Here is a 27,507-nt window from a genome sequence, read left to right as displayed (position 1 = left end):
AGTCTGATGTTTAAAATGGTATTATGGAGCTCTATAACTCTGACACATTTATGTTGTATCTGAAAAGGAGATGACAATACCCTTTGGCTTGTTTAAAGACACATACACACACAAAAGGATCTAATGAAGACTTTTTACTAATATTGGTTCAAAGAGATCTTTCCTTCTTGTGCAATCACTATGGATTTCCTACCCTCTTCATTTCTCTCAATCAGTGTCTTCACATGTTTCATTCAATTTTTCTCTCACTTTTACTTTCTGTGTATTATAACCTAAAATGTGTAATTTAAAGAGATCTTAGAGGTGATTCAGTTCTACTCCATTTTACAGGAGGTCAGAGTGAAGTGATCTTAATTAGATCGTTCGCCGGAAAAGAGCTGATTTTATAAAGAAAATGTCACAAAATAAATGTTTCTAATTGGCCACTTTGGTTCTAGAATCTCTGTATGGTCTTCTCTATAATTTTAGACTTTGCACTACTAATAGGCAGAAAAATATTTGTACTATTTTACTAATAACACATAGATAGTGATCTACTTCTATTAGGATTCCAAGGCAGTGTAGAATAGAAAAGAGCATGGGCTTCGAGGCTGGCAGATTTGAGTTGAAATTTTGGTCTGGCTCTCCACTAGCTATGAGATTATGGGAAGTTACTTATCCTTCTCTGAGTCCTCTTTCCTTCATCTGTAAAATAAAGAAATAACACATATAAAGCTCTTAGTTTGAGCTCATATTACGAGCTCAAAAAGCGTAGCCAGATAAGTAAATTGGTTATAATAATGAAAGACAATGGATAAATATGTTTTAAAAAGCATGACAGCTGAGAGTGAAAGAGGAGAAAAAAGGACTATGGCAGAGATAGTGTGGGAGAATAGGAAAAAATGGTAAACTAAATTGGATAAGAACTAGTTCAACTTGTATTTAGTTTAGTTCTAATATTTTAGAGCATACCTTTTTCTGTTTTCATTAGTGTACTTCTTGCACAATTTTAGCCCATATTGAACTTAAACATTTTCTTTTGTGATCAAATTGTGTTTAAATTGTGTCTCTTTTGTTTTTATTAATGTTATTGTTCTCTGAGTAATCACACATTTTTATTTAATTTACAGGTGGCCGTTTGTTGCATCTGTTTTTTTGTTATTCTTCCTCTAAATCTTGTTGGTACAATACTTGGCCGAAATCTGTCAGGTCAGCCCAACTTTCCTTGTCGTGTCAATGCTGTGCCTCGTCCTATACCGGAGAAAAAATGGTAAAGAGAATGCTAAATCTTATGCAATTGTTTCACACAATATATAAGTTCTTAAGGCTGTTGTGTACATGTAACTTCAGAATTGACATGTATTTATGAGAATGACAATCTTAAGTTTGAGCCTAAGGAGTTCATTTTACTATTTCCTTTAACCTACACTGTTAGGAGTAATAATAAATTATACCCTTATTCCACTTTCTGAATATCGTGCCATTTACAATTAAGTCAAATGCTTTCCTACGGTGTAGAGTTGGGTGTGAACTAAAGCTGCATTTTACTCATCTTGCAGGCCAAATCTGGTCTGCTGCCTGTTTTTGTCAATAAAGTTTTGTTGGAACTCAGCCGTGCCCATTTGTTTATGAATTACCTGTGGCTGCTTTTATAGTACAAGCATCAGAGCTGGCAGATCAGTAGTTATGTCAGACATACTATCACCTGCAGAACCTGAAGTATTTACTATCTTTCCAGATATTTTAGTACTGTACATATATATATATATATATATATATATATATATATGAAATCTCTGTCCCTAGATATTTTACCAGATTATAAATATATCATATATATTCAGGTGCTTATACAAATAGGTGATAATTTTGCTCTGCCCTTTCTAGACCGGAAGCATGTAGACATTTATAGAAATGGAGGATGAATAAAATAGCTCCTATAGTTTGAATTGGCCACATTCTTTTCTTTCCTGAGATTGGTGCTTATGAGAGACTTTGGTTAGAAGTTTTGTAGTTTATTTTTTAAAGTAATTTTTTTTTTTTTTCGTAAATCAGTATTAGACTGTTAGGACCCATCAGTATCCTTACTAGGAAAGGTAAGGTTAAAGGGAAATCATAGTCAGAAGTCACAAAAGTTCCTCTAAGTCACTAGGGCTAGTGAAAGAGAGGAGGTCTGGTGAGAGCTTCCTCACCAAAGATGCTTTGCGTTTAGGTATAGGAAGGCTTGTGTGTGTCTCTGTTTTGGGGAGTAAATCATGGGAACCTAAATCTGAATACTAGATCTGCCTCTCATTGACTGTGTCACGTTGGGCAGATCACTCTTAACCTCAGTGAGTCTTGGCTTCCTGTAAAGTAATGGAAGAAGACTACATTAAATGATTTTTAAGTTTTTTTTCAGCTCTCAAATTTTAAAATTTTTTTCTCAGTTTTTTAGTTTGTTGATTTCATAGTTATTAGTTTAGGATCTTTTTTGTGCCAGGTATTGTGCTAGGCACCGGAAATACCTAGATGAGTAGCTTCTGCCTGCCATGGTTTATAATCTAGTGAGGTTTTTTATATATATGTACGCACATGTATTTGGAATTGAACAGTTACAGTATAGTGTGGTAAGTACCGTGGTGGAGATATGTTCAAGAGGCAGTGGAATAATGAGAGAAGGACCCACCTCTTCCTGGGAGACTCAGCAAAGGTTTTAAAGGGAGAACATTTGAGCCAATGCTTTCAGGAGAGAAATAGACGAGAGAAGGCATCCAGGTGGGGAATTACCAATTACAGTCAGTAAATGTTTGTTGAATGAATGAATGAATGAATTTCGAATTTTATTCTTTATTTCTTTGGTGCCATTATAAATAAGAACTCATAATACCTTAATTGCATAATTTTTAGGAAAAGAAATTATAGAACCAAGGAGAGAGTGAGCAAAGAGATGACAAGGCCACAATTTGGGAAACATTATTTCAAATGGAGGTCTCTCAACTCTTACTTTCTTTCCCTTTGGCTTTTTGTGAATAAATGCCTATAGAGTTCTAAGAAGTTATGGAAGTCTAGTAGAACCAGAGGGAACACTTAGAGACTTTTTCAAGTTTTGCCAGTGTCAGTAATTTTTGTTCTTCATGTACTTGTTTCAGCCTTTAATGCAGAAAGAATATTGATTATAACCTATGGCTAAATTGAAGTCCCACCTATATATTGTGCCTCTTTTGGTTTTGGCTTTTCATTTTACTGGTTTATTTCTATCCTTCAGAGATGATTTTAAGTGTCAAGTACCTGCTTTCTGTTATCAGTGTTTATGTAATATGGAAATCATACTGGAAGTTTACTATTAATTTTAATATTTTCCAGGTTCATGGAGCCTGCAGTTATTGTTTGCCTGGGTGGAATTTTACCTTTTGGTTCAATCTTTATTGAAATGTAAGTTTTGATAATGTATTTATGTTTTGAGGGATTTGATTATAGTAAGACAATTTAGGAGTTAGGGAACATGTAAAGTCATCAGTTGGGAGAATATCTAATAGTCTGTTAATTCCATGATTCCAGAAAGGGGTCTAATAGGCTATATAAAGGTAGCTGTTGACTGTGTTCTTAAATATTCAGGTGATGTTTATATCTTTTTGTATTGTATTCTAGACCTCCCTCACCTAAGAGGAAATCTTAGAAATCAAAGCTATGTGTTAAAGAATGGTAGACCAGCCTTTGATCATAGGCATGATTTAAGGAATTCCTGGTTTTATTGTATTTTAAAATATTTCTGAGGATCTACGGAACTAGGTAAACCATTACCTACTAGTCCATCTAGGTCCTGACATCTTTTGATGCATAGTCATTTCCTAGGTTCCTTCCATAGAGGCCTGCAGGAGTGCTAGGAAGTGTGTATGTAATTGGAGGTGAGAGGTATGCCACCTTGTGCCACTTACTGTGCTTTACATCTGCATCCTTTGTCACCATTGCAAAATAAAAAAGCCTTTCTTTTCTTAGTCTGTGTCCCAGTGCCCCCGATGGGAATGCTCTGGTTATTTTATGCAAGACAGTTCACCATATGGGGCTTTCTCAGGTATTGCAGCTATACACCCTTGGCTCCTGTCCACTAAATACCAGTCATTGTGACAACTTAAAATAGCCTTACGTGTTTCCAGATGCCCCACTGCGGATTGTCTCCTGTATGGTAGGAGTTTTCTTAACAGACGTTATTGTATTTGGTAGTTGGTTAATTGAAAACGATGACTCATGTAAGAGAATTATTTAAAAAGATACATACGTAATATTTTAAGACAAGTAAATGTACATCCTTCGCTGTTTTTTTTTTTTTTTTTTTTTTTCATATAGAGCCACGGTCTTTTTCTTCATTGGAATTTTTTCATTTTTTTTTTCTTTGACATTCGTAATACAGATTCTGTGTTTTCCATCCTTTTTAAAGTGAGGCAAGAACATAAGGTCCTATCTGAAGCATTCTAAGTGCAGAATCCTTCTAGATTTGTACATTTGTGCCCCAGTCTATAGCCATCTCAATCACATCGAATTTTATAACTTTTTTAAAGGGACTCACCTTATCAAATCTTTCCAAAGCATTCAACATAATTTTTATCGTAACCACACATCCTTTTTACTCTGATGTTTATTGGTTTATGTAACATTTAATTTATTCAATTTAGTCTAATTGTACTAACAGGTACAACTGACATAAGTAGATATGGAACAACTCTTCGTTGTCACTTACGAGTTCTGCATATGCTGTGGGCATTAGTATCTTAGGAGTTGGAGTGTGTGTCTCTGTAACTTGTGGTTTATTAAAGTCGGTTCAGGAACTTCTTCTTTAGTTCCAGTCTGACAATGCTTTGTGCCTTCACCCATACTTGACCTGTGACTACTTTTTCCTTTCTACCCCTGTCCCCAGTATTTCTGAACCACATGTCTTTGTGCTTCTGCGGGCACTGTGTTCCACTAGATAGTTTTTCTGCTGTTTCTTCAACATCTGTTTTGTCCACCCTCAAACCCATTCTCCTCCTGGTAGCCAAAGTGGTCTTTTTAAGGTGTCATGTCATTTCTTTGCTTAACACTTCTTATTTTAATTGAGGTGAGGTCCCAACTCCATAACATGGCTGTTAAGCATCTTAATAACCTAAGAACTGGTCCTGTTCACTTCTCCAACTTCATTTCTTAGTTCTTTCCCCTTCGTTTAAAGTTTTAGCCGTACTGAATTACTTTTAGTTTTTCAAAATGCAGTGGATCCCCTTTATTTACTCACTTTTGCTTTTGCTGCTCCTGTGCCTGGAACATTCTTTTTTTTTTTTTTTTTTTTTTTTTTTGAAACAGAGTTTCGTTTGTTGCCCAGGCTGGAGTGTGCAGTGGCACTACCTCGGCTCACTGCATCCTCCACCTCCCGGGTTCAAGCGATTATCTTGCCTTAGCCTCCCGAGTAGTTGGGGAGGCATGCGCCACCATGCCCAGCTAATTTTGTATTTTTAGTAGAGACGGGATTTTACCATGTTGATCAAGCTGGTCTCGAACTCCCGACCTCAGGTGATCCATCTGCCTCAGCCTCCCAGAGTGCTAGGATTATAGGTGTGAGTCACCATGCCTGGCATACCTGGAACATTCTTCTAGCTCCCCTTACCCTCCGCATTCCTTATCTGATTCTTCTCCCCCCATAAAGCCCCATTCAGCCACAATGGGAAAATAACCCCTTATGTGCATTCATGTAGCACATATCACAGTGTATCATGGTCTTTACTGGTGTTTCCCAACTAGCTAGTAGTCTTCTTGAGGGTAGAGTTGTCTACTGCGGTTCTCACTGCTTTCCTGATACATGATAGGGGCTCTGTAAATATTTGTTGAAAGAATGAATGATGGGGAGGCTGAGGCGGATGGATCACCTGAGGTCAGGAGTTCGAGACCAGCCTGGCCAACATGATGAAACCTCGTCTCTACTAAAAATACAAAAAATTAGCTGGGCGTTTTGGTGTGCGCCTGTAATCCCAGCTACTCAGGAGGCTGAGGCAGGAGAATCGCTTGAACGTGGGAGGTGGAGGTTGCAGTGAGCTGAGATTGCACCACTGCACTCCAGCCTGGGCAACAAGAAAAAGAAAAAAGGCTGAAAGGCTCTGTGTAATTTAATGATGACTTGGTAATGGATTAGAGTGAAAGATCTTCTTCTTAATTAAAAATCTTAAAGCCCTTTCACTTGCTGTCCTCTGAAGACAGTGTGAATCTTCTTTAGGCTTGCTTTTCCTAATTTTACACATTATTGCTCTAACTTATTTTTCTATTTAATAGAGTATTATATTTCCTGTTTAATAAAATACAAACTACATTGCTTGAATTGTGTTGTATCTGCAAAACAATATGGATACAAATACGGATTTTTTAGCTATTTTCATTTGTTCTTTTCTACATTATACTTCTTTAAGCTTCTGTTTTATTCAGTTTGTGTAGAGGTGAATGCCCTACTGAAGAATCTGTTTTTCAAAGATTATCCCAAGAAATTTTTTGAGAGAATTCTAGTGGATTTAATTGATGAAGACATGGTAAGAGAAACTGTTGGAAGATACTTGAAATAAAATCATTAAGTGAGAAAAAAATGAGAACTGAAATATGAGACTTCTAGGAAGAGCAGAGTGAGCTTTAAGAATAAAGACTGGAAACCTGTGTCTTTATTGCATTTACTTAGGTATTTCATCTTCACATCTTTCTGGGCATATAAGATCTATTATGTCTATGGCTTCATGATGCTGGTGCTGGTTATCCTGTGCATTGTGACTGTCTGTGTGACTATTGTGTGCACATATTTTCTACTAAATGCAGAAGATTACAGGTGGTAAGTACCTATTTGTGGAAAGAAATTTGGGGAACCATAATATTTTAAAATAAGATTTCCTTTGAAATCTATCAAGTGGAGTAAAAGAGCTGTATAGAAATTTTGTTACTTAAAATAACATAGGGATTTTTTTTCCAGTTATAAAAATGAGACATATTTTAGAGAAAAAATAATATCAAATTTTAATGTATTAATGGAGTTCTATGTTAGACACGTTTTTTACAAAGTGCTTGATATGAAAAGAGTTTTATGAGAAGCATTGCTCCATTCTAAACACAAGGAGACTTAGATCTGGAAAAGGAGATAGTGTATTTATGGTCACTGGTAATAGGGAATCTGACAAAATTCAATATCGAACTTTCTAATTCTTAGATGTTCTCCTTGTTAATAAATTTAAATACCATATCTATGCATTTGTTTTTTAAATAAGTTTTAAAGGACTTTAAAGGATGTTTTATTAAATTATTTGCTTTAAAATCTTTGTTTTAGTGTCATTCATTCAAAAGAGTTATCTTCTCTCCCCCTCCCCACACCAGGCAATGGACAAGTTTTCTCTCTGCTGCATCAACTGCAATCTATGTTTACATGTATTCCTTTTACTACTATTTTTTCAAAACAAAGTAAGTGGAGACATTTTTTCACTTTTTACTTAGGAAACTAAATTTGTCCTTTAAATACTAATATTTAAGGCCTTATGTTAAACGTAAAAATGGATATCCTGTATATATTTTGTTTTATTTCAGGATGTATGGCTTATTTCAAACATCATTTTACTTTGGATATATGGCGGTATTTAGCACAGCCTTGGGGATAATGTGTGGTAAGTTATGAAATTCTTTGAACATCGTGAGTAAATCTGAGTTTCTCTGAATCGGAAAAATACAGTAAATGGAAATTAAGAAATTCTATCTGTTGTTTGATCAGAAACACCAAAATAAACCTGAGTCTGATTTCAGTTCTTTTGACTCTTCCCCACAACATAATTTATTACCTTATTAATTTCTGTTTTTATAGAAATTCTAGTAATTCTGTATAGCACAGAATTTCATACCACAGTTAGTTTTCATTCATGTTGAGAATTGGCTTTTCATTTTATTTATTTATTTTTAGAGACTCAGCTTCTGAACTAGCTGGGACTACAGGCACCTGCCACTGTGCCTGGTTTGAGAATTGGTATTTTTTAAAGCTTAAGTTCAATGGAAGATCATGATGTAGGCATGTTAAGGTGTTGCCTGCATGATTCCTGTTTGGAAACTTCTCAGACTATTATTGGAGAAACCAGGAGATACCTATGAGACAGCACAGTTTACTTGTTATGATTGCATACTTGGGTATCTACAGACTGGATTTAAGTTCTGGCTGTACCATATGTATGCTTTCCACCTTGATCTAGTTCCCAAAGCTCTCTAAGTTTTTGTAAAGTGGGGATAAAACCACTATTTATGGATCTATCATAATCATCTATTAAAAGGAAGAGGTAATAGTTTTCACCATATGATAGAGTCTCTAGAATGTGTGAAGTAGCTAGAAAATAAGGAACTTTTGGAAACAGTATGATAAATGGGAAAGGCATAAGTATGAGAGCCTGAAAACACTGGAATAAATGTCCATGCTGTTGCCCAGCTTTTTTTGTTGCCATGAAGGTCACATTAACCTTTCTAGGTCTCATTTTTATCTGTAAAATGGGCATATCTTTCAGAGTAGTTGTGAGGAATAGTGTCATGTGTGTAAAGCACCAAGTGTAGTGCTGGGACTGTTATTAGGCAGTTAAGGATAGCCATTTACATGGTGAGGTATGGAAAGATCTGGCCTTTTGGGGTCAGTCTGTTCTGGGTGTGAATTCCCCACTTAATAGCCCTGTTACTCTGGCCAAATTATTTAACCTTTCTTCGTCAACTTTACTCATTTGCAAAATAGAAATAATACTTACCTCATAGGGCTGTAAAGAGGATTCAGTGATTAAACGTGGATAAACATCAGGTGACTGGTAGATGCTCAGTGAGGGGTACCTGCTGCTGCTATTGATGAAGCCTAGAAGTCCTTGTGCTTCCTTCTGCTCTGGAATTGTGTCTGTGCTTCTGCACAGTCTCTGTGGGATTCCACACCTTGTGTTTTCATCTCAGAACAACTTTATGACACCAAGTCCAGGCAGAGGTACCTTAACAGAAACTCATACAAGTAACTCATTTTTTTTGGGGTTCAGTGTTACTTGATAAATGAGACTGGTCCCTTAATTACTTCGTAGGAATGATGTGTTTTACCTGATAAATGAGACTGGTCCCTTAGTTACTTTCTAGGAATGTTGTAAGTCTGAGGGACTAATCACGGTGGAAACATTTCCAGAGAGTGGGTACTTTTCCTCCTTTTTCTGTTATTTGCCATTGGCTATTTATGTATATATGTGTGTATTTGATAATTCCATCTTTGGCTATATAAGATATATATATATAAGATGTGATAATCTTATTAAAAGCTAGGTCTTGGTGTGACATTTATGGACACCTGTGGGGTACCAAGATTGCTTTGTTTCTCCATCAAAAGAGCCTGTTCAATTCATATACACTATGAATGTGATCACGTGTGTGCGTACACACAAATGGGATTGTCTGTAAAGTAGTGAAACATTCCACAAGGAAAGATCATTCTCTATGTTATAGTCACATGTTTTATTTATAGCTGCTGTGATAGCCATTCCCTGTGACAATTAGTAACCAACTTTGAGGAAAAGATGAGAGGGACTGAAGGTTAAAACTAAATTGTGTCATGTGGAAACATCCCTATTCTTGGGCAGTCAGAAGGTTTCTTTAGTATTATTGGCCATCCTTTCTTCAGAGTATTGTTCACTGGACTCCTCTTTGTTTTATCTGATTTTTCTTGATTATCACCAACATTCAGTGAGGTATAGAATCAGTTAGGCAGAGAGTTAAAAAAATTTTTCTTGACTTTTTCTATAAGTGATCTTAGGAAGACCCAGAGAGGTAACACGTCTTGACATTTACAAAGAAAATGTAGCTAAATTTTTTGAGTGCTTTTCCTGCTGAAATTTCATCTTGCTGCCTGAAAATCTTGGCACATTTACAGTTCCCTGCTGTTCTGGCAATGTCCCAGCATTTATTCTTTAATGGGTTTATATGCTTTCAGTGCTTCATTTTTCAGGGGCAGGTAGGGAGAAGCTGTTTAGACTGGAAGTGATTAGAGTGTCACCATAATACAAAAATTATATCCATCAATTTATGTTGCTAAAATGCTTAAGTCAGTAATTAGAACAAAAATATTTGTTGATTTTTTTAAATGTAGGAAAAAATGACTACGTTAAGGTGGGATATTATGAGCATAGCATTTTTGTTTTGAGGAATTAAGTTTAATAGTGCACTTCTATTATTCCTAAAATATTTACTTTTCTAGAGGGCATATTCAGTATTCTCTTTTTATAAAGTCATGCCCTTGTAAGTTTATTCTTGAAGTACTCATCAGATTAGGAAAAATGCGGCCGGGCGCAGTGACTCACGCCTGTAATCCCAGCACTTTGGGGAGGCCGAGGCAGGAGGATCACGAGGTCAGGAGATTAAGACCATCCTGGCTAACACGGTGAAACCCCATCTCTACTAAAAAATACAAAAGATTAGCTAGGTGTGGTTGTGGGTGCCTGTAGTCCCAGCTACTTGGGAGCCTGAGGCCGGAGAATGGCGTGAACATGGGAGGTGGAGCTTGCATTGAGCCGAGATCGTGCCACTGCACTTCAGCCTGGGCAACAGAGCAAGACTCTGTCTCAAAAAAAAAAAAAAAAAAAGATTAGGAAAAATGATTCTCTAGGTTGATACTGTTTTGATTTTAAGCATATTTCTGCTCAAAGGGAACAATGTTTTGTACATCTGGAAAATTGGATTTGGTTTGGCTCTAGTATTATACCATTAAAATTTTCAATGCTAATTAAAATTTTTTACATCTTTTCATGCCGTAAGGATTCAGATATATTTTCACAAAATTGAGTGTTTTTTCTCTTATCCTGTAAAGAATTGTATTGTAACTATTTTAAAATGCATTATCAATATTTTAAAATGTAATATCATTATTTCCTATTATAAAAGAAATGACTAGTCATTGCAAAAATAAATGCAAATAGTGTTGTTTTGTCATTTTGTATTTTTTTTTGTATTTTAATATTTAATAACGGGAAACTTTCAAATATATACAAAAATAGGGACAATACTATATATAGTGAGTCCCCATGTCAGTGTAATTATCAACTCATGGCCTATCTTGTTTTATTTATATACCCACTTTGTATCCCCCCTTTTATTCTGACATGGATCTTAGACCTTATGTCATTTCAACTGTAAATATTTCAGTGTATGTCCCTCCCTGAAAGATAAATATAATTTCTTAATATGATGGAATAATTCAGTTAGTGTTCAAATTTACCACACTTGTAATGACTTCTTTTTAAATATAGTTTATTTACATTGAGATCAATTAAGGTTCATGAATTGCTTGGCTAAAATGTCTCTTAAGGCTCTTTTAATCTATAGATGTTCTCTCTCTCACTTGTAATTTATTTTTAAAACTTAAAAAATTTCTGTGGAGTTTTCTACACTCTGGATTTTGCTGATTATATTGTTGAAGTGTCATTTAAAGTTTCTCCAAGTGGTAGTTAGATCTGTAGGCTTGATCATACTCAGGAATACTTGTCCAAGAATGTTTAACAGGTGGTTTGTAAGCTTTTATCAGGGGAGCACATAATTTCTGGTTCTATTTCTATGTGAAGTTAGCAGCCATTGATAGTTATTGCCTAGCTCAAATAATTCATTAGTGTTTACACTAGTCTAATTCTATTGTTTCTTTTATATTTGTTAGCTGGAATACTTCCATAAGGATAACCTTCCTTTCATCAACCAGTTGGTAGCCTTGGGGTATAGTTCATACATAGGAGAAACAGGAAAGATGCTTGTTTCTTGCCTTTCATTCACCAGTTCGGTGAATAAAAGTTGGTTCAAGGGTGATTAATTAGGCATTTGTTGTGCACTTGCCATTGTTAATTAACGGAAGGTTTTCTTTTAAGCTTTAAATAATACTGGTCTACATCATATATTCCTAAGACCAATGTAGATTTTTTCTCTGACAGTTCAATAACCAACTGCATTGTTCTAAAGAGCCATTAGTAGGTTGCTGCAAAAGTAATTGTAAAGCTGCAAATACTTGTGTATCACCCTGTATTTGCAATAAAGAACCATCCAGTTCATTCATTCATTCATTCATTCATTCATTCAACAAATATTTACCAAGTATCTTATGTGCCAGGCATTATTTTAGACACAGGAGGTAAATATTTAACAAAACAAACAAATATCCCTGATTTCTGGTGTTTTAAGCTCTAGTTGAGGCTAATTATTAAAAAACAACATTTCAAAACTTCTGACCCACTTACATCTCTCTCCTGTCAATTCCCGCAAATACATCATCCCTTCTACCAACTACATAGCTTCTACAACTTAAACATAAAAAAGAAGCCGTCAGAAAATGCCTCTTCTCTAGAGCTTCAGTTGCTATTGGGACATGGTTCCCTGTCCTTCCTTAAGAGAATCCCCTGTCCCTTCTTACTTTATCTATTGGATTTTGGGAAGATATATTGATTTTTGCTTTAATGACCTAGAATAATGTATCTTCAAATCAAAGAAGGCATGTTTTTTCATTTAACAGCCTTTTGCCATTATGAAATTATTCTTGCTTTATAAAAGATGTATTTTAATTCCGTAGTTACTGATTATACAAGAAATAATTGCTGCTTGGTTACATGTGGTGTATGATGGTCAGACTCGGTGTATTATGGTATCAGGTGATTTGCAAAGCAAATGATACAGTTTTAGTAAGTTCAGAGAGAATACTAACATAAAGATACTACCTTTAAAAAAGAGTAACTTTCCAGAGCATAGAGTATTTAGTGTTTTTAAATGATGGATACTGCTCTGTATGTATTTGTTTCAAAACATCTTATTTTATCTTTACAGGAGCGATTGGTTACATGGGAACAAGTGCCTTTGTCCGAAAAATCTATACTAATGTGAAAATTGACTAAGACCCAAGAAAACCTGGAACTTCAGATCAATTTCTTTTCATAGGGGTGGAACTCGCACAGCAAAACAAACGCAAGAAGAGATTTGGGCTTTAACACACCGGGTACTTTGTGGGTCTCTCTTTCGTCGATGGCTTAAAGTAACATCTATTTCCATTGATCCTAGGTTCTTACTGACTGCTTTCTCCAACTGTTCACAGCAAATGCTTGGATTTTATGCAGTAGGCATTACTACAGTACATGGCTAATCTTCCCAAAAACTAGCTCATTAAAGATGAAATAGACCAGCTCTCTTCAGTGAAGAGGACAAATAGTTTATTTAAAGCATTTGTTCCAATAAAATAAATAGAGGGAAACTTGGATGCTAAAATTACATGAATAGGAATCTTCCTGGCACTTAGTGTTTCTATGTTATTGAAAAATGATGTTCCAGAAAGATTACTTTTTTCCTCTTATTTTACTGCCATTGTCGACCTATTGTGGGACATTTTATATATTGAATCTGGGTTCTTTTTTGACTTTTCTTTTTTCCCCCCCAATCCAACTGCATCCTTTTTTTTTTTTTTTTTTTAAGAGGGAATTAGAAAATATTAAATCCTGCATGTAATATATCTTCTGTCATCTTAGTTGGACCAACTTCCCATTTATTTATCTTAAAACTTTACAGTTACATCTTAATTCCATCCAAAGAAGATACAGTTTGAAGACAGAGGTGTACTCTCTACAATGCAATTTACTGTACAGTTAGAAAGCAAAAGTGTTAAATGGAGAAGATACTTGTTTTTATTAAACATTTTGAGATTTAGATAAACTACATTTTAACTGAATGTCTAAAGCGATTATCATTTTTCCCCCCAAGTTAGTCTTACATCTTTTGGGTTTGAATGAAGGTTTTACATAAGAAATTGTTAAAAACAAGGGGGGTGGGTAATAAATGTATATAACATTAAATAATGTAACGTAGGTATAGATTCCCAAATGCATTTGGATGTACAAATCGACTACAGAGTACTTTTTTCTTATGATGATTGGTGTAGAAATGTGTGATTTGGGTGGCCTTTTACATCTTGCCTACCATTGCATGAAACATTGGGGTTTCTTCAAAATGTGTGTGTCATACTTCTTTTGGGAGGGGGGTTGTTTTCTTTGGTTTATTTTCTGAGACTCCTACAGGAGCCAAATTTGTAATTTAGAGACATTTAATTTTGTTAATCCTGTCTGGGACACTTAAGTAACATCTAAAGCATTATTGCTTTAGAATGTTCAAATAAAATTTCCTGACCAAATTGTTTTGTGGAAATAAATGTGTTTGCAATTTGAAGATAACTTTCTGTTCAAAAGGCAAAATTAATGCCATTAAAAAATATATAAACTATATTACTCTCATACAGGGGACCCATACTTTGAAATCTCCAGACTTGCTTATATCTAGATTATCCAGCACAATCATAAAGTGAATGACAAACCCTTTGAATGAAATTGTGGCACAAAATCTGTTCAGGTTGGTGTACCGTGTAAAGTGGAGATGGGGTAAAAGTGGTTAACATACTATTGGATCAGCAAATAAAAGTTACAGTTTTGTAAGAGAAGTGATTTGAATACATTTTTCTGGAACTATTCATAATATGAAGTTTTCCTAGAACCACTGAGTTTCTAGTTTTAATAGTTTGCTATGCAAATGACCACCTAAAACAATACTGTATAATGGTATTTTTAGAAAGACTTGAAACACCTGTATTTAAACCTTACTATGAAAATCATGTGATTAATAGTTACATAAGATGTTTTCATTTCAAAATATGTATCTATATATTGATGGACTCCACATCCTATATTGTGACATGTAAGTCCTTTAAAAGGTGAAAGTACGATTTTTTACCTCTTAAGTATGATTGATATGATCCAACATATTTGATCAGAAGCTGTAGGTAAATCTACTCTTCAAGAGGACAAAATGATATATTAAATGTAATTTATTGGTACTTCCACTTTTCTCTTCCTTCTTACTTGGCCTTTAAGATGCTTCTAAAAAAGAAACTAAAAGTTAATATTTAGTTTGCTTATATTTATGTAACCTTTTAACTATATATAAAATACTTTTTTGGTTTCTTTCTCACCGCTTTTATTCAAAAGTACTTTTAACATACCAGTACGTAGTCTGTCTGATGGGAGTATAAATTGGGCAGTAAGCTTTTGTCTTAGTAAAATGAAATTTGTTTCTCATGATATGAATCTTGCAGGTAAGATGTAGGGTTTATTGAAAATGTGTGGGTTAAATACTTTCAGGTACACCAATTCTTTCTACTCAATTGAGCTTTATTTGAAGTTCTTTGGAATCTGGTGAAAAATAATTTTCTAATTTCCAAATACATTAAGAGCATTACAATGAATATTAATCACCTTTAAAGTCTTTTAGAAAAGGACTTGTATTGGTTTTTGGCTGTGTAGAGGGGCTGAATGTGTGTGTGTGTGTCTTGTTCTTACAGAAGATGTAATTCACAAATAGTTTAGCTCCCTAGCGCTAAGTTGTAGAATAGAAAATAGAACATTATTTAAGTTAATTGAAGGGTGAGATTTTCATACCCCCACTAATGCTGTGTATCTGTCTTTCGTTTGTTAACATTCTTTGCTTAATTTCTTTCAACTGACACTTTGAATAATACTATCAAAAACTAAGGCTAGACATTCCCCGTGTATCTTTAAGCATGCTTCTCCTGAAATTTAACTACATTAGTAGTTGACATTTGTATACATATAGCCTAATACAAGAGTAGGATCAGGTGGAAATGTACTGGCCTGAGGGATGGTGAAGCATTCTTTTAGTATTTTTTATCGTGTTGGGCTCCTAGATTGTACCGGGGTTGCCCATAAATCAAACCCCATACTCTCAGAATTCATTACATTGTGGTGATATCCGAACCTAGCGAATGGTATGCTTGGGTGTTTTCCATTGAGAGTGGATGGACCTCTTTATAAAGTTGGTTGCTGCAAAATCCAGTTCTTCCAAAAGCCACTTTATTTAGGGTTTATTCACAAATCTTATCCATTTTGATATAGTGTTTGTTTTCTAATGTTTATTAACCACCTTATACCAAATGTCTTGCAAAGAAATGTTATTAAAACCTTGAATTTTTACAAATGTGAGAAGTGTATTAATGTATTTGTTCAGGAAAAGCTACATACCGAAGGGCTTTTGTATATGAATTCTGTGGTGGGGAGACCCATTTGTAATCTCTATGGCAGTTCCATCTAGGTTTTAAGTTTAGATTTCACCGTGTCTTAGTGCTTCATTCTATTGGTTTATTGGAACATGTAATAAGTAGGAGTAGTGATGTATTAAAACACAAGTATTCATTAATGTTTTATATCTTCACTAAAATTATATAATTATGAAACTATTTCATCAATCAAGGTGTTACATTTCAGAGAAGTGAACATTTATGAAGATTATTTGGAAGTGTGTACAGAAATAAACTAGACTTACAAGTAGGTTAGATCAGAAAGTTAACATATGAACCTGTAGAGATCTTGTAAGACTTAAATTCAGTGTGAGGAACAACTCTAGTTCTCTCCTATGAGGATTTCCTAAAAGCCATCTGATTTAGCATTCTTACTGGAGCTGTAGACAGAAATCTACAAAGACAAAAGTGAGCAAAACTAAGTTATTATTCCACTGTTAGGAATGGAAATAAACTTGTGAAGTCTGTTTATTTTGAAGTATTGGTGAACTAGGCGCTTGCTAATTGATAACTGCAGCATAGTTTGTGTTTACTCCAGTTCATCAACTTGGGTCATTTGAAAGATATAAGAGCTTAAGGCAAGGAAGAAATAACATGGAATTCCATTTGAAGGACAACAGAACATTCTTGGAAAAGCAGCTCCAGTTGGCTTTTCATCTGTGTCAAACTTGAATTTGTAAGTCCCCACAGAGCATGGACAGTCGGTGCAGAGTTCCAAGGAAACAATTATTGCCGATGATCACTTCCATTTTGTATGCACTCTTTGGTTCATATAGGCCATATTCCAACTGGCTTTTTAGTAATAGAAGTCCAGTATATAATGTATCAAATACAATTGAGGTTCTAACCTAGTGTGTTAATTTATCTGAATTTGGATTTTTTAAAAGTAATAAAAGGTTAAATGTACTTCCTTTGGATTCCTTATTTCTTTCCTTTTTGAAACATGAACGAAGCATAAGGGATAACCCATTATTGACAGGCAAATGAAGAACTTAATTATAGTTGTCCACAATTAAATAAAGCAGGGGTCTGCAGACTTTCTGTGAAGGTCTAGATAGTAAACACTTCAGACTTTGAGGGCCATCCAGTCTCTGCTGAAACTATCATTGTAGCACCAAAGCAGCCATAGTAGGCTATATAAACTAATGAGCATGGCTGTGTTCCAGTATAACTTCACAAAAACGGCCCGCAGGCCATAGTCTGCCAACCCCTAGAATGATGTATTAAAAAAGGTTTAAATTTATATTTTGAAAAAGGACTTTAATGTACCGTAAAGTTGAGAGAATGGTCCAATGAGTAAGATTGTCTTTCTTAGGAATGATTTTTCTTTTATTGCCATTCTTTTGACTTTTTTGTATACCTATTTTGTATACTCAGACTTTACCATCTATTTGCCTGCCATCCTCTGATTGATGATACTTTGCATTTGTTTAGCATTTACTACTTTTTCAAAGCAGTTTCACTTGTTCCCTCACAACCGTCCTGTGAAGCTGGTAGAGTAAATAGCCGTGTTTTGTGGATAAACCAGAGCAGCTGAAGGTGCTCTTATGTTTAGCCCAGAAGTAATCAAGATTCAGGGCCCTGTTGTCTTGACTATTGTAACTGTAAAATGGGAGTGTCACCCTCTCTAGCCTGGGAGGCAGATAATATATGCAGAAGTTGCATTGAAAATTAGTGTTCTATGCAAATGGAAGAGATTATTTTTATTGTGCCACATTGAAATCAGGGGTTAATTTCTCCATGTCTATTTGTACGTTTTGTTTTTCCGTTTCTGACTAGTTTTTAAAAATCCTGACCAACCTTCTTGGTTCTTCTAGTTTTAGCTGCCTCGGTCAACACCTGTACTTGGCAATTCCCATTAGCCAAATGGTACAAATTTGGATTACTTTTGATTTCTTTAATGAACACTTTTTTGTCTGGTTGGAAAACTAAGGACAGAAGGGACTCTTATGCAACCAGTTTCTTGATTTCAAGTGAACTATTTTTGTGGAACTGTTACTGTGCAATGTAACAGAAAAGGGGGGAATAAGCCTAATTGGGACATGTGGAATCAGTGTAGTTTACAAATGTATTTTAAATTACTTAATTATTTAAAATGATTTTCAAAGTTTGCATGATTACTTTCACAGCCATTTCAAAGGGGAAAACATGCAGGAGATGGTTGCAGGGGAAAATTGATATAAGTGGGGCTGGCCAATGTTATGGTTATTCTTATTGTCTCAGTCTAAGCCACTAGGATTACAGGACTTAATCTTGGAAGGTCAGTGAAGAAAAGGGAGAGTCTGGAGAGTGAGACGTGGAAGGTGATTCTAAGTTGGAGTTGGTTAGAGAGGTCTGCTGCGATTATAGACCAGAAAGGTAGGGCAGTCCTGGGTAGGTAAGTGTCACAGATAGGGTAGCTGCGATGCTGGTATGAGGATGTGGGATATGCAGTTATCAAGGTGTCCCAGGCAGACATGGAGGGTGTGAAGCAGCGAGGCCATGTTAGGATGACTGCAGGGTGTTTAATGCCAGAAAACTGGAATGTGGGAGTTGTAAGGAGCCAAGACTGGAAAGGTAAAAGGAAGGCTTGGTGGTGGATGGAGGACCTCGTATGCCACCCTGAGGAGGTTGGATAAAGGTTTTGGAGAGCCAGGAAGGGTTTTAAGCAGCTGCTAAAAATTGTAATATATTTAATTACATTCTCCAAAAAGCTCAGTATCTTCTCAGTGGTCAGCAGTGTAAATGAAAGAATGAGCTGGCATGATGAGAGTGCCCTCTATTTTGGAGGTTCTACTGCCTGCACTGGAATAAATTATCATGTATAGTGGCCTGGAAAGGCAAAATGAGAAAGTGGCCCAGGTGGATAAAACTCAGTAGATTTGAAGGGGCAAGAGAACCCAGTTACTTTGGGCGTAGGGGTAGAGATGGAATGAGTTGGGTGGGAGATGGACATCTGAGAGGAGGAAAACACTTGTTCAGGTTCACAGAGGACCCAAAGATAAGGCAGAGGAAACCCTGAAGTAATTATGAATATAATAATGGAGCTAAGTTGAGCAGTTTTATGTCATAAAGCCTGTTATTCTAAATCTACCTCCAGTTTTTTCATGGTTTTTAAATTAAGGAAAAAATACATTTTAAAAAAATCATCTAACCCAGATTAGAGTTTAGCTTTTATAGTTCTATCTTATGGTGTCCCTTTTCTATCATTCCTTTCTGATCTTTCTAGTGAACCAAATATTTTGTTGCCATTTATTGGTTGGTAGTCAAAGTAGCAACTAAACTGGCCTTCTACTTTAATAACATAAAACTGCAGCTTGCTCATTCTTCGACATCACTGTCTTCAAAATATTTGGACAAAGGGTGTTGGTGAGAAGACTGGCCACTACTCACCAGGTGGGGATTGGAGGTCATAAAAGCTCACAACCTCATTGCTTGCACAAGAGGTGGCCTCTCATGTCTGTTTTCCAGAGGAATTCCCTTCTAATGAGGAAGCCAGTTGGTGGTTTGCCTAGTGCCATCTGGAGACCTGGAAGTGTCACAGAAGTTTGTTAGGCCTTTTAGATGTTGACTCTTTGGACTTGTCTACCCAAAGGTGGTGACCTTCATAGGGGTGAATGCAGAGAGCTATGGCGTTGGGTTTGACTCCTTACGGTATTCAGGCAGAAATGCATGCCATTCGACCCCCTCACACTCCTTTGCCTATGTTGTGGCCACTTGGCCTTCTCTGCCATTTGGTGGCATTTATCCCCTTCAAATTCCTTCCTCCCACCTGCCAGTTTCTAACCAGATCTTGCCCTGTCTGGCTCCATTCTGTATGTTATGTGCCCATTTGATGAAAACAGCATGAGGCAGGGTCAACATTGCATTTCTAAGAACGAGGACAAAATATGAGTAGCATCCTTCCAGTAGTTAACTTTTAGCCCTTTACTTGTGTGAAGGACTTGTTATCCTAGTTGATAGATGAGAAGACAGATGCCCATAAGTGCAAGAAATTTCGGAGTTTGATGTGAAGCCCAGCTCTGGGATCCCTGTTGACTATTTTGTCATTGATGTATGTGAAACCATGTGGAAATCCAAAAGGAAAGTTGTCCATTTTTCTGCTTGCAGTTTAAATTGGAAAAAGATTCTACTGGGCATGATGCAAAACATGTCTACACATACACATTTGTGTGTTATACTTGACAGGGACATTTTACTTGTGTAAAAAGATCTTTGAAAAGCCTCACAGTAATACTTTTATATCTCTAAATCAAGATGGCTCAGTTCTGACAATTTTTACATTTAAGGTACAAAATAGAAGTGGTTTTCAAGTATCTCTTGATTAGTCTCCTAAATTATTTGGGCATATGTTTTAATTGGCAAAAAAAAAAAAACAGACTTCAGAAATTGGTCATTTTATTCCATCAAGTGAACAGTGAGTGGCTTATTTAATAAAACATGTCTGTAATGTAACACAAATAGCACGTACAGCTGTTCATTTGTGTCTTTTTGACTGTATGAAGCATCTTAGACTGTTTTACTGAAAGATAGGGTCACCGAGAGGGGAAATCTGTGGACTTAAATCTTTCTTCCTACCTATCGCCAGCCTCTAGGTTAGGGTAGGTGGGTGCCGCCAGCAAGCGCCCTCCATGGCTGGACTGGGGGATGTGGAGAGAGCTGAGAGAATCGAAATCCTCGATTTTTTTTTCTTTGCTGAAAGGGACCTCAGAGACATTCACTCATCCCTGCAGAGAAGCAGCTGCCCGAATGCACATAGCCCGTTGGTAGTGACATGAATCGTGTACACAGGGCTCCTGGTCCAGCGCTCGGAGTTCTAACCACTGTTGCTGCCTCTGGCCACGTGTGCATCGGGGAGTTGTAAAGTGAGTTATGGAAATAAAACAAGGCGGGAAGCCCAGCTTCGATCTTCAGAAACAGCATTCTTGGGAGCCAGAGGCCGAGGTGGCGCCCTGGGCAGGCGCCTTTGGCTGGGTGGGCGTGGAGCTGGCCCCCGGCCCTTGGCTTCAGCATCTTCACCTCGCTCGCCTTCCTCCGAAGTTGCGGAGGTGCCGGGAGGAGGAGGGGCCTCGCCTCGGGCGCCCGAGTGATTGGCTGCCCAGGGCTCCTGGCGAAGGCTGTGTCGTCCAGCCCTAGTGGAGAGGGGCGGAGCGGCCACTGCTCCAACCACCGCCGCCACTGCCACAGTCGCAGCCGCCGCAGCCTCGGCCGCCGGGCAAGTAGCTCCGAGCAGCTGCTTCCCGGAGCCTCGACGAAGACAGGGGGCGCCGCGCTCCACTTGCTCCGCGCCCGAGCCATGCCCGGCAGCCCTGTGTAACCACCGAGTCCCAGCCGCAGCCGACCGACCTAGTGTGCGCCGTCCTTCGGCCGAGCTGAGCTTTCGTGCACGCAACTCCCTCTGCCCCCGCCGGCCCCGCGCCACCATGCCCCAGGCAACTGCACTTGGGGCCCTGGTGTCACTGCTGCTGCTGCTGCCGCTGCCTCGCGGCGCCGGGGAACTCGGGGAGCGCCCGGACGCCACCGCAGACTACTCGGCGCTGGACGGCGAGGAGGGCACGGAGCAGCAGCTGGAGCATTACCACGACCCTTGCAAAGCCGGTAGGTGCCACCGCCGCCGCCAGGGAAGTCCCGCAGAAGTTTGCCTTTGAAATGCAAATGAGGTGGTGGGCAAGCCTGCGCTACCGTCTGTGGGGCGGGTCTCCTCTCCCCTCCCCTGAGATCCCCGGCTCCCCGGGAAGACAATGCCTGCGAGGAATTGCTTAAAAACCACTCCGAGGCTGGGACGTCCCGGCCCCAGGTTTGCGGTGCGCACCGGGGGGTCGGCAGCCGGCGCGTTCCCGAAGCTAATCAGGGCGGGTGCCCGAGGCCGAGAGGGCGCTCAGGGCAGGGTGGGTGCCAGGGCCGCCTGGCAGCGAGTGGGCAGCACTGGCCACCGCCGGACGCTCCGGGCGGTAGCAGAAGAGCCGGGCTGGGCGCGGCGCTCCCAGGCTCAGATGGAGTTCCTGGCTCCGATTTCACAGCATTTGTAAGTTTCGCGCAAAGTTTCCCAAGATCAGTGGTTACTCTTGTGAAGAGATTTTAAAAAGAAAAGCGTCACAGCGGGCAAAAGGAAAGGGGTCGCCGAGGAAGAATGAGCAAAACTTCCCTGTAGCGGTCCCGGCCTGAGGGTCGCCCTGGGCGGGTGGAGATGGAAGCCGGCAGGTGCTCTAATCCCGCCAGGAAGCGGCGCCCGGGGCGTACGGGCCTTTCGGGCGCAGTTGCCGCCCGGGTGCTGCAGCTCCCGCTTCCCCGGGCCACCGACCGGCTCGTGAGTGCCGAGGGGAGCGGCTTCCGAGCTGGAGTCGTTGAAGCCTTAGCCTCCGAAGGGCCCCGAGCGCATGTTCCAGCAAGCTGATGAGTGTGGGGCGGTTCCAGCACTGACAGAGGGGTGCTCACGCTCCCAGGGAGAGGCTGAGCTCAGAGGCTCGCACAGACGCTCCTGGCCCATGGCCAGTGGCCCGCGGGTAGTGGTGTTTATCTTTGGCTTTGTGCGGCCCCGTTTCCCTTGGCGGTCGGCAGAGAAGAATGGGGAGGGAAGAGTGCGACCTCCACCCTCGGAGGGGCAGGTGCTCCTTCCCGGGGCTGTGGCTGGCCAGGTCTATGCGGGGCCTGTGGGCCGGTGATCGCCCCTTCAAGCCCTGGAAGCCTCTATCAGTTCCAGGTTCCTCATCTCTAAACTGGTGGCAGTAATTATAGGAGGACTCAGGTGATTTATGGGAAAATTCTCTGCAAGTGAAATGATGGCATTGTCGTTATTTTTTATTGTTACTATCACTGCAGTGGCTCGGGTCTAGGCTGGGGGTTGGGAGAGTCAGGACTGGGTAAAGTCTGGGGAAGACCAGGTTACTAGGAGGCAGGAGGAGTTTGTGAGACTTGAGAATCTTGTGAAGGTTTAAGATCAAACTAGTCTTGAGGGGCCTGATCTTAGTAAGGGAAGTTTCCTGCAGTATATCCACCTACTGCTGTACCTCATGGGGCTTCTGAGTTAGGAAGGTGGGCAGAGGAGTTGGTTCCTGGACAACTGGAGAAAACCTCAGCAGGTAGCATGCCTGGCCCAGGTACCATGAGTTCCTCATGGGACCTAATTCAAGGCCAGGGAGAAGAGGCTCCAGAGCACTGTTGGAAGGGCAGCCTGGGCCTGAAAAGAGGGCCACTGAAGCTGGGAAAATAGATGTGGGATAAAGGGAGTGGCTGGACCACCTCCCACACTTGTCAGACCCTAGACCCTGCTGGGTGTGAGCTGGGGCCTCTGGGAGGCAGTGTGGGCAGCTGGAGTGGGTGAAGTGATTGATTTGCTCAGGAATGTATTGTGCATCTCCAGTATGCTGGGTGCTGGTCTGGGCATTGTGAATCCAGGTGTGAAAGAGACATCCCAGCTTCTGGTCTCAGCCTTGGAGAATAACCCTGAGGCAGGCTTGCCTGTTACAGCCTCATTTTCCCCAGTAATTTTAGAGAAAATACAAGATAACCAGGGGCATGCATATTCTGTGATTCTTCACAGACAGGATGGGATGTGCAGGCAGGGCTGGAAGGCAGAGAATCTGGCCAGTGTAGCTTCAGCCAACTTCAGGCACCCTCCTCAGACTCCTTGAAATCTTCCAACCCATTGGCCTCTCCCTGGGCTACATTGATGCTAAGAGTGGCCAGAAGAGGGCGATAATAAGGACAACCTGGGGGAAAAGGTAACATCTCAAGTCAGCCCATCCTCTCGGAAGTTGCCTGAGGTGGAGCCAAAGCTAGGTCTGGAAGCCCAGCAAGCAGTTCATCAGTGTACTGAAGTTTCAGAGAAAGGACTTGCCTCTTGGCTAGGGGGACACTGCATTTCTTGGTTGCATATTTAATGCAAACCTTTAGGGGCAGCCTCCCATTCTATCTCAGTGAAATCCTAACTCCCTGACTCTTCTGGCCAGAAGCTCTCCTTTTAGGACCTGCCTCAGGGCTGCAAAACTAAAACGCCTCCCACTCTCCCTTCTTGGTGTGGGTCTCCATCCTACTGTGGACTCAGAATGCAGAGGGGAGGATCTTGAATCTATTCCTGGCTTCTCAGGAGCTGTGTTACCTGGACGATTCCCCTCCTCTCTGGGCCCCAGTTCCTTACCTGCAGAATGAAAATGTCTGCCTTGTTAGAATTGCAAAGTGACATGTCCAGAGAGCTTGTGCTCTTGGTCCACATCAACCGTCTTGCTGTGGGCCTACTTCATACCTTGCAGGCACTTCAGTGTGAGCCTGCTGGCTGCTTCCTATCCAGTGTTCTATGAGTCTATGATCTTTGGTTCTAGCCCAGCCTCTTAGAAGCTGAACAAACTGGTAATTTTACCATTTCTAATTTTATCATTTCACTACTTTTGCAATTTTTTAATACCATTTTTACCATTTACTCTGCCACTGACAAGCTATGTATCCTTGGGTAAATCACTTCATTTCTCTGGGCATTAGCTTCCTCATTTATAAATGGGGATGATTCCTGATAAAGTACTTAGAACAGTGGTGAAATACAGTTAGATACTTTTTATAAACGGATTTTCTAGAAACTGATGGAAAGAATATATTCATGCTGACCTTAAGGCAGGTTTTAAGCTGGAAAATTTAAATTTACTAATAGACAATCTATTTGATGCTGTAAAAGGGATGACTTTTAAATCAAATGACTGGGGAGTGGGAGTTAGTCTATGAAGCCCTCCTGGCCTGGGGCTGGTGAGGGGCCTGGGGCTTCTGGGGGATGTTCTCTGTCTGGTCATCCATAGCTCTGCCAATTGTTTTTCTTCTGATACTGTTAATAGAGCTAAGGGTTCAACTGGCAGTAAATCACAAGGCATTCTTCCAACCACCGTGCCTCTGAGAGCAAAGCTTGGGAGGACTGTTCCTGCCTGCCTGCCCTCACCCACAGGTTTTAAGCTGATTTCAAGTCAGAAGGCCTAGGTTCTTATCTTGACCCTGCCCCCCTTACTCACTGTGTGGCCTTGAGCAAGTCATTTTTACCTTTCCATGTCTCAATCTCCTCATCTACAAAATGGGAGTGGGAGCAAAAATGCTTGCTTTGCAGGGTAGACAAAAGGCCAGTTTTAGTTGGATTCTTCAGAAAGAAGAGCCTTAGACAAGGACTTTGGTGTAGATAGTTCATGTGGAAGGTGATCCCAGGAAGCAGGGTTGAGGGAGCAGGAATGAGACAGGGAGGAAGGAAATCCAATGAAGGGAGTGGAATCAAGGGAGCTGCTTTAGGCAATGGGCCCCTGACCCCACTGGGAGCTCCTTTGAGGAGCTTACAGAATGCCTCCCAAATTATCTGCCCAGAGAATAGGAGGCTGCAGCATTTATCCAAAGGCTGCTGCCCTTCACTGTCTGCTCCTTGCTATAGTTTCTATTCCCATGTAAGAAAGTATTCCAGACCAGTGGGGTAGAACAACCTCTGTTTTATTATGTTCATGATTCTGTTGATTAGGAATTTAGAAAAGACACAGCAGGGGAGGCTTGTCTTTGTTCCATGATGGCTGAGCCTCAGCTAGGAAGACTTACAGGCTGGGGTGACTCAACAAGTGGGTTCTGAAGTTATCTGAAGGCTCATTCACTCACATGTCTGGCTGTTGAGGCCGTCTGTTGCCTGGGACCAGTTGGCCAGAACTCTTACAGGTGGCTTCTCCATGTGGTCTATGTGGGCTTCCTTGAAGCATGGCAGCTGGATTCTAAGTGCAGGCATCCCAAGAGAACCAAATGGAAGCTGTGTTCCCTTTGATGGCTTTGCCTCAGAATCACACATTGTCACTTCCATCACGGCCACAAGCCCTCCCAGGTTCAAGGTGGGAGAGCATAGACCCACCTCTCCCGTGGGAGGCATGTCAATATCACATTGTTAAAAGGGCACATGAAATGAGAGATGTGGTTGCAGCCAGTTTTGGAAAAGATGACTTGCCACATTCCCTGAGGCATTAACTTCCCTGAGTATCCGGGAATAGAGGGCTCTACAGATTTAGAAAAATTTCTCGAGCAGAAAGGTGGGGAGACATGCGGCAGAAATATGGAACTGCCCAGAGGTGAGCTGAGGGTATGTGACTCAAAAACTGTCTACATGAGGCTCAAATGATATGAAAATGCTGCACAGCCTTTTGGGTTTATTAAATCTAAGGGAACTGCCTGATAGCCAGCTTCACTTTTCAGGGGATGGCTTGGTAAATACCAGGGCCTTATTCACCGCTCTGGGTCCCATGTTCGGATAGGATAAATATAGCTGGTGGTCCCTCGTGTCTTATGGCTCAGGAACCAGTAGCCCACACTTTCAGACTTCTGCCTGGAAGTTGGTGTTTCACCTCACTCTGCCATTCTCTCCAAGACATCTTACCAATCAAGTTTCATTTGGGAGCTCACCAAGAGCCCTCTCTCGGGCAGCTATTGCCAGCAGCCCTCATGGTACTGTCGGCCTAGAAACTGAAGCAGCCCTGGGCCAGTGTGCTGGGGACTCCTAAAAGTGCCCAGAGTGGCATTGGGAAGATTGTAGAGTCATGGATAGTGCTCCTCTGGAGTTGCCAACCTTCATGGCAGGACGGGCATCCTGGTTTTTAAGCAGAGATGAGGCTCACATGGTGCCTCCTGGAAGCTTGTCTCCCTGGCATGACGCATCTCTAGAAGGTGAGCTACCATCTCTCTGGTACTCCACCTGCCCTCCATCAGACTCCCACACCATGGACCACACCTAGGTAAGGGTGGCTGATATTTTTACATCTTTATTTTCATTCTAACTTGTTATGATGTCATTGCTGATAGGCAGGTGCCGATTTGATGGAATTAAAATATTTCAGGGCCATACTGGAGTTAAGTGTTTGTCTTCTCTGTTTCTCCAGATGATACAGGAGCAGAATCTAGTCCACTTTCTCTCCACAATTTCACACTCCGCTGTGCAATGGGGCAGGGTGTGAGCCAGTTAAGAACACGGGCTCTGATGTCTGACAGACCTAGATTCCAAATCTGCCACCTAGGCAAGGCTGTGTGACCTTGAGTATGTTACTCAACTTCCCTGAGCCTCAGGGAAAAAAAGAACTAGTAATATCCACTTTTTAGGATTGCTATAAGGATTAAATAATACAATGTTTGTCAAGTGCTGAGCACAGTATCTGGCACAAGGCAAATATATAATGATATTTACATTATCAGAGTACAGAGCAGGCGCTCACAGCACTTCTTGAACTCTTGTTGAAATGCTGTAGAGGAAATTGAATTTTTGCAATAAACAAATAATTTATTTCATCTAGTGTAGTTAGGGTTAGAGATTCTTAATTTCAGACCTGATCATTGTGGTTAAACAGAGTCTCAAAAGTAAGTGAAGGGTGAATTTTATGGCATGTGAGTTATATCTCAATAAAGATTTTAAGGAAATGCAGATGAGGACAGGGCCAGGGGCA

At 40.0% G+C, this 27,507-nt stretch overlaps 2 protein-coding genes across 2 annotated transcripts in view; both read left to right on the top strand.

Annotated features, from left to right (window-relative positions):
• TM9SF3 (transmembrane 9 superfamily member 3) overlaps positions 1–17,005 on the top strand; it is a 71,355-nt gene extending 54,350 nt beyond the window's left edge. Inside the window, exons 10-15 of the mRNA XM_017879998.1 lie at positions 1,110–1,249; positions 3,322–3,390; positions 6,644–6,790; positions 7,327–7,410; positions 7,534–7,610; positions 12,796–17,005. Coding sequence (XP_017735487.1) covers positions 1,110–1,249; positions 3,322–3,390; positions 6,644–6,790; positions 7,327–7,410; positions 7,534–7,610; positions 12,796–12,863 — 585 coding nt within the window. The 3' untranslated portion in view covers positions 12,864–17,005. The remainder of the gene's footprint in view (positions 1–1,109; positions 1,250–3,321; positions 3,391–6,643; positions 6,791–7,326; positions 7,411–7,533; positions 7,611–12,795) is intronic.
• Positions 17,006–21,267: 4,262 nt separating this feature from the next.
• The window catches only part of TLL2 (tolloid like 2), a 154,186-nt gene continuing 147,946 nt past the window's right edge, over positions 21,268–27,507 (top strand). Inside the window, exon 1 of the mRNA XM_017879970.1 lies at positions 21,268–21,676. Coding sequence (XP_017735459.1) covers positions 21,502–21,676 — 175 coding nt within the window. The 5' untranslated portion in view covers positions 21,268–21,501. The remainder of the gene's footprint in view (positions 21,677–27,507) is intronic.

This window comes from Rhinopithecus bieti, unplaced genomic scaffold (assembly GCF_001698545.2).
Source record: "Rhinopithecus bieti isolate Rb0 unplaced genomic scaffold, ASM169854v2 scaffold_425, whole genome shotgun sequence".
NCBI lineage: Eukaryota > Metazoa > Chordata > Mammalia > Primates > Cercopithecidae > Rhinopithecus > Rhinopithecus bieti.
The sequence above is the reverse complement of the archived record's forward strand: the minus strand, read 5'-3'. Positions and strand labels throughout refer to the sequence as shown.